Here is a 7,766-nt window from a genome sequence, read left to right on the forward strand (position 1 = left end):
TTCTGATGCGGTGGCCTTTTAGAGATAACCAGGAGGGACGATGTTACTGAAAGATGCAGTAAGTCAAGTCAGAAGATAACAGATTACCAACAACAGGTGCAAAGTACAGCAAAATGTCATCATGTTTTGAAGTTAACTTTCCTCTCTTTGTCTAACAACACTTTACTGAATCTAGCAAAGAAGTTGTGGGTCAGAGTGCAGTATTAATTTAGCTTCCTAGCACACACGTTTTGGTTAGCACGTTTCTCACACCGGCTTCAAAATATAAATAATATTATAAAAATATTTACATATAATTGAAACTTTGGTTTGTGGACAATTCTTACTTTACTCATCCTTTAATATCAGATAAGTCAATATGGAAGATGTCTAGTTTACTCAACATTATCACTGGGGGCGGCAGGTAGTCTAGTGATTGGAGCGTTGGACTAGGAACCGAAAGGTTGCAATCCCCGAGCTGACAAGGTACAAATCTGTCGTTCTGCCCCTGAACAGGCAGTTAACCCACTGTTCCTAGACCAGTTAACCCACTGTTCCTAGACCAGTTAACCCACTGTTCCTAGACCAGTTAACCCACTGTTCCTAGACCAGTTAACCCACTGTTCCTAGACCAGTTAACTCACTGTTCCTAGACCAGTTAACTCACTGTTCCTAGACCAGTTAACCCACTGTTCCTAGACCAGTTAACCCACTGTTCCTAGGCCAGTTAACCCACTGTTCCTAGACCAGTTAACCCGCTGTTCCTAGACCAGTTAACCCACTGTTCCTAGACCAGTTAACCCACTGTTCCTAGACCAGTTAACACACTGTTCCTAGACCAGTTAACCCACTGTTCCTAGACCAGTTAACCCACTGTTCCTAGACCAGGTAACCCACTGTTCCTAGACCAGTTAACCCACTGTTCCTAGACCAGTTAACCCACTGTTCCTAGACCAGTTAACCCGCTGTTCCTAGACCAGTTAACCCGCTGTTCCTAGACCAGTTAACCCACTGTTCCTAGACCAGTTAACCCACTGTTCCTAGACCAGTTAACCCACTGTTCCTAGACCAGTTAACCCACTGTTCCTAGACCAGTTAACCCACTGTTCCTAGACCAGTTAACCCACTGTTCCTAGGCCGTCATTGAAAATAAGAATCTGTTCTTAACTGACTTGCCTACTTAAATAAAAGGTAAAATAAAAATTAAAAATATCAAAGCAACTAAAAAGTGTAGAAAGTATTCACAGCTCTTCACATTTGGTTGTTTTACAGCCTGAATTTAAAACAAATTAAAATTAGATTGTTTTGTTACAATCCCCATAATGTCAAGGTGGAATTACAATAGTTAGGAAACACCAGGAGGGTCTCCTAGCAACACCGTGCCACGGAGGGAGACGCGACAATAGTTAGGAAACACCAGGAGGGTCTCCTAGCAACACCGTGCCACGGAGGGAGACGTGACAATAGTTAGGAAACACCAGGAGGGTCTCCTAGCAACACCGTGCCACGGAGGGAGACGCAACAATAGTTAGGAAACACCAGGAGTGTCTCCTAGCGACACCGTGCCACGGAGGGAGACGCAACAATAGTTAGGAAACACCAGGAGTGTCTCCTAGCGACACCGTGCCATGGAGGGAGACGCAACAATAGTTAGGAAACACCAGGAGTGTCTCCTAGCGACACCGTGCCACAGAGGGAGACGCGACAATAGTTAGGAAACACCAGGAGGGTCTCCTAGCAACACCGTGCCACGGAGGGAGACGCAACAATAGTTAGGAAACACCAGGAGGGTCTCCTAGCAACACCGTGCCACGGAGGGAGACGCAACAATAGTTAGGAAACACCAGGAGGGTCTCCTAGCAACACCGTGCCACGGAGGGAGACGCGACAATAGTTAGGAAACACCAGGAGGGTCTCCTAGCAACACCGTGCCACGGAGGGAGACGTGACAATAGTTAGGAAACACCAGGAGGGTCTCCTAGCAACACCGTGCCACGGAGGGAGACGCGACAATAGTTAGGAAACACCAGGAGGGTCTCCTAGCAACACCGTGCCACGGAGGGAGACGTGACCATAGTTAGGAAACACCAGGAGGGTCTCCTAGCAACACCGTGCCACGGAGGGAGACGTGACCATAGTTAGGAAACAACTACTCATTCCAGGGTTTTTATTTATTTTTTACATTGTAGAATAATAGTGAAGTCACATCAAAACTATGAAATAACACAATATGGAAACATGTAGTAACCAAAAAAAAGTAGCCACCCGTTGCCTTGTTGTTTGCAACAAGGCACTTTAATAACAAAAACATATGGCAAAGTCAGTCCCTGTTTGTCCTGAATGAGGGGTGAGGGTTGAATCTAAATTAGACCTTATTTGGTCAGAAGCACTGGGCGATGTCGGGAATGAGATGCCATTTCAGACACACAGTCTAAGGCAGAGTTCCCAACTAGCGACCTGGGGGTGATTTATTTGTTCCTTAAATCCTGAGCAATATAAATATATATAATATCCTTACAGCTCTTTTATTTTCTTAATTTTCCACCATAATTTGCAAATAAATTCATTAAAAATCCTACAATGTGATTTTCTGGATTTTATTTCTCATTTTGTCTGTCATAGTTGAAGTGTACCTATGATGAAAATTACAGGCCTCTCTCATCTTTTTGAGTGGGAGAACTTGCACAATTGGTGGCTGACTAAATACTTTTCCCCCCACTGTATATATTATAATTTCCATCCAGCTTCCTTTTTTTTCTTAATTTCTTTTTCTTTCTTTATGGACATAACATTGTTAAAAACACCAGAAAATCAGCTCCTTGTGATTTTACTTTTGGAAATCGGTCCCAAACTATTCCCACGCATAACAGAGAGATATGTGATCGCATATAAAATGTAATGTAATTGCAAGGTTTGAAATGTTTTAGTCAAATATATGTTTGGGCTTTTTGCGGTCCAAAATAATAATACTAATATGAATGAATCTAGTTGAGGATCCTTGATTCTTGTATTTATTATTACGTGTTATTCCTTTTCTATTATTTCTGTTTTCTTTCTCTCTGCGTGGTTGGGAAGGGCCCGTAAGTAAGCATATCACTGTTAGTCCACACCTGCTGTTTACCAAGCATGTGACAAATAACATGTTGACTTGATTTGACAGTGTAGAGTCCTGGGGTAGTGTGACAGACCTGTAGCAGGGGGAGATACACTATAAAGAACATGAGTACTCTACTGGGGTAGTGTGACAGACCTGTAGCAGGGGGAGATACACTATAAAGAACATGAGTACTGTACTAGGGTAGTGTGACAGACCTGTAGCAGGGGGAGATACACTATAAAGAACATGAGTACTGTACTGGGGTAGTGTGACAGACCTGTAGCAGGGGGAGATACACTATAAAGAACATGAGTACTGTACTAGGGTAGTGTGACAGACCTGTAGCAGGGGGAGATACACTATAAAGAACATGAGTACTGTACTAGGGAAGTGTGACAGACCTGTAGCAGGGGGAGATACACTATAAAGAACATGAGTACTGTACTAGGGTAGTGTGACAGACCTGTAGCAGGGGGAGATACACTATAAAGAACATGAGTACTCTACTGGGGTAGTGTGACAGACCTGTAGCAGGGGGAGATACACTATAAAGAACATGAGTACTCTACTGGGGTAGTGTGACAGACCTGTAGCAGGGGGAGATACACTATAAAGAACATGAGTACTCTACTGGGGTAGTGTGACAGACCTGTAGCAGGGGAGATACACTATAAAGAACATGAGTACTCTACTGGGGTAGTGTGACAGACCTGTAGCAGGGGGAGATACACTATAAAGAACATGAGTACTCTACTGGGGTAGTGTGACAGACCTGTAGCAGGGGAGATACACTATAAAGAACATGAGTACTCTACTGGGGTAGTGTGACAGACCTGTAGCAGGGGAGATGCAGTAATCATCGTCAACAGACTGTCCATAAAGATCGTCATCGTCAAGGTCTGCAGAAACACCAGGGAAAGTGATACAGTTAACAGAGGCAGGTAGCTAGCTAGGTCACACATAAACACACACACACTGGCTGCCTATCATTTGGCCTAGTCAGCAACTCTGCCTGGCTGGCTGGCAGCTTGTATGAGGCCTTTACTGGTGGACTGGATACACACCAGTATCTTTCAATAGTGAAACAATTACCTCACATTGAATAACGAGTATACTGTAAAAATGTAACTAAATTGCTAAAATCCGCCTGTCCCTTTTAATAGCCGGGCAACGGCACACATTTCAGCAAATAAACGGCCATTTCTAAATCAATTCTTTACCAGGTTACCGTGAATTACCATGAATTTGTTTACAAGGTTCAATGTTTGATTTGTTACATTTAAGTAATGACTGGGGAAAAAAGTCAATCATCCATTTTTAAACCGCCATTAAGAAACTGCGAGTCATTTGCTGCTAGCGGCTGAGAAGTGATAACTAACTGTACAACTTTGGGAGAGCAGATCCCTTGAACTGCTTAGTCAAAGAGGAGAATAATCATTCTGTCAACAAATAAATAAACATGTAAAAAAACATTTATTTGGCATACTAAGACAAAAGAAACGTGACAGAGTAAATGATAACACATTAGTGAAAGAAATTAAGACATTCATTAAAATGCTGGAATTGAATGCTGCAAATAAACAATTAACTACAGAGCATTTAGAAAGTATTCAGACCTCTTGACTTTTTCCCACATTTTGTTATGTTACAGCCTTATTCTAAAATGGATTCAATTGTAGTTTTTCCTCATCAATCTACACACAACACCCCATAATGACATCACAATATCCCATAATGACATCACAATACCCCATAATGACATCACAATACCCCATAATGATGGAAGCAAAAATAGGTTTTTAGACATTTTAGAAAATGTATTAAAATTAAAACTGATATCACATTTAAATAAGTATTCAGACCCTTTACTCAGTACTTTGTTGAAGCACCTTTGGCAGCGATTACAGCCTGGAGTCTTCTTGGGTATGATGCTACCAGCTTGGCACACCTGTATTTGGGGAGTTTCTCCCATTCTTCTCTGCAGTTCCTCTCAAGCTCTGTCAGGTTGGATGGGGAGCGTCGCTGCACAGATATTTTCAGGTCTCTCCAGAGATGTTCGATCGGATTCAAGTCCAGGCTCTGGCTAGCTCTAGGAAGAGTCTTGGTGGTTCCAAACTTCTTCCATTAAAGAATGATGGAGGTCACTGTGTTCTTGGGGACCTTTAATGATGCAGATATGTGTTGGTACCCTTCCCCAGATCTGTGCCTCGACACAATCCTGTCACGGAGCTCCACAGACACTTCCTTCGACCTCATGGCTTGGTTTTTGCTGACATGCACTATCAACTGTGGGATCTTATATAGACAGGTGTGTACCTTTCCAAACCATGTCCAATCAATTGAATTTACCACAGGTGGACACCAATCAAGTTGTAGAGACATCTCAAGGATGATCAATGGAAACAGGATGCACCTGAGTTCAATTTTGAGTCTCATAGCAAAGGGTCTGAATACTTATGTCAATAAGGTATTTCTGTTTTATTATTTATAATACATGTTCTAAAAACCTGTTTTCAAATCAACATTTTATTTGTCACATGAGCCCGAAATACAACAGGTGTCGACCTTACCGTGAAATGCTTACTGACAAGCCCTTAGGGTTAGGGTTAGGGTTAGGGTTAGGGGTTAGGACACTAGAACAAGCCTGTGTTTCCAACAGCACAGTTCAAGAAAGAGTTTCTTAATAAACTTTAAGTAAAACAAACGTAATTAAATCAAAAAGTAAGAAGAAAATTATAACAATAATGACGAGGCCAGAGGATACCTGTACCGAGTCAACGTGTGTGGGTACAGGTTAGTCAAGGTCATTTGTAAAGTGACTATGCATAGATCATAAACAGCGAGTTTTCGCTTTGTCATCATGAGGTATTGTATTGATGAGGAATAATAATAATAATTTAATCCATTTTAGAAGAAGGCTGTAACGTGACAAAATGTGGAAGAAGGGAAGGCGTCTGAATACTTTCCGAATGCACTGTATATAAAACGAACATTTTGGGCAATTCAACCAAATTCACATAGAAATGTGAGTTATAGATCTGTCATTCTCAATGAAACCCAGTCTAAGAAAAGGTAAATATGTTCTATGTACGCTATTTCTATGCTTCCTGTTCTTAAGTTTAGTATTTTTTGCTTCTTTTACTTGAAGTTTTGTACACCAGCTCTAAACAGCTGAAAATACTGTACTTTTGGTCATGGAAAATAGATTTCTCAGCGGTTTAGATGGTTGAATGATACTCCACATTATACTGGCTTGTTTTGTCACATTAACTGAAATAAGGCAAACTATTAGAATGTTTATCAAACCAAGAAATGGTGTGTTGCTATTTTTTGCATTGTGCAACTTTAAATACGGTTCATGGTTCGTTTCCTTGCCACGATACTAATGAGTATCGCGATACTTGTATCCTACTGGCCAGCTTTCAGTGAGTGGAACTTGAAAAGCTAACTAGCTAGCAAGCAAGCTAACTAAGCAATAATATTGACACATATCGGCCGATAGAGTTGACTTAGTTCATTAAATGAACTAAATAGTTCAACTCAGTTCTCTGAAATATATTCCTCTGTGTTAATGTTAAGGCACCAATTGCAATTGACAGCCCAAATAGGACACGACAGCAATAAATTGACCCTTATCAAGCTAATCGGCTAACGTTAGCTTGCTAGATAACACGTTGGTTTGTTCGGGCATCGGAGGGTCCAAGCACTTTCACAGCATCTAACCTTCATCATAGTTGTAGCCTCGGACATTTCTGTGCCGGGACATGTTGCCTTTATACTTCTCCTTTCGGCCGTGTTGAGGCGGTTTTTTGGCTCACAGCGTTTGTTGTAACATGTCATGCGTCCATATAGGAATAGGCGAAGCGAGAGGTTTTACTCCGCCGCATATAAAAATCTGTCCACGAAGTGGAATAGTTTGTATGGAGGTCAATGAAAGAATGTTGAATTTGGTCAACAACAACAAAATATATATATATATATATATATATATATATATATATATATATATATATATATATAATTACTTATTTGCTACGTGAGATTATTTTTGATCGAATAGAATTATCGTTAATGACTAGATTGTTACGAATGCACAGATATGAGTGTTGCGAGTTTATTTTAGAGTTCCCCTTGTCATAGAGATAGATAGATGACTCCTAATGAATATCGCCAGTTTTATCATGGGCATTGTCATTGAGGGCTTCCACTATATTAAAGTATTCAACTGGGTGAGGATTCCTATGAGTTGGGAGCAATCAACCAGTGAAGAAGAATCACATTAACTATTTTAAAATGGAATTTGCGTCAATGACGCTGCCCATGTTGTCATAGACCCTGTGATGATACGGAGACAAAGATGAGTCAACTATCTATCTCTATGGCCTGTTGTTTACACGCTTATCTTCCCTCTCATTGGCCAGAATGGTCCCACCTGATCTCGCCTTCCTTCCATCTTTTCGGACATGCAATTCCACTGTTAAGAGCGGTGACTCGAATATCTTTAATGTAATAGACCATCTTTGATGCGTCTCTCTTTCCGAGAGTCATTAACCTCTTTTATATATACATATATATATACCACTACCCGAGTCTAAATAAAACCGAACAATGTTTTCCCTTATCTCTAAGGTCCCCCATATGTGAAATTGACGGTTGTGTAAACATATTTTGCTGCAAACGTGTTTACATT

General features: G+C 41.0%; 1 protein-coding gene across 1 annotated transcript in view; it reads right to left on the bottom strand.

Annotated features, from left to right (window-relative positions):
• Positions 1–7,004, bottom strand: part of LOC110532856 (HBS1-like protein) — a 104,051-nt gene extending 97,047 nt beyond the window's left edge. The window contains exons 1-2 of the mRNA XM_036973342.1: positions 6,800–7,004; positions 3,910–3,975 (exon numbers count right to left, since the gene is read on the bottom strand). Coding sequence (XP_036829237.1) covers positions 3,910–3,975; positions 6,800–6,842 — 109 coding nt within the window. The 5' untranslated portion in view covers positions 6,843–7,004. The remainder of the gene's footprint in view (positions 1–3,909; positions 3,976–6,799) is intronic.
• Positions 7,005–7,766: the final 762 nt, after the last annotated feature.

The sequence above is a fragment of the Oncorhynchus mykiss genome, unplaced genomic scaffold, assembly GCF_013265735.2.
Source record: "Oncorhynchus mykiss isolate Arlee unplaced genomic scaffold, USDA_OmykA_1.1 un_scaffold_232, whole genome shotgun sequence".
Lineage (NCBI taxonomy): Eukaryota > Metazoa > Chordata > Actinopteri > Salmoniformes > Salmonidae > Oncorhynchus > Oncorhynchus mykiss.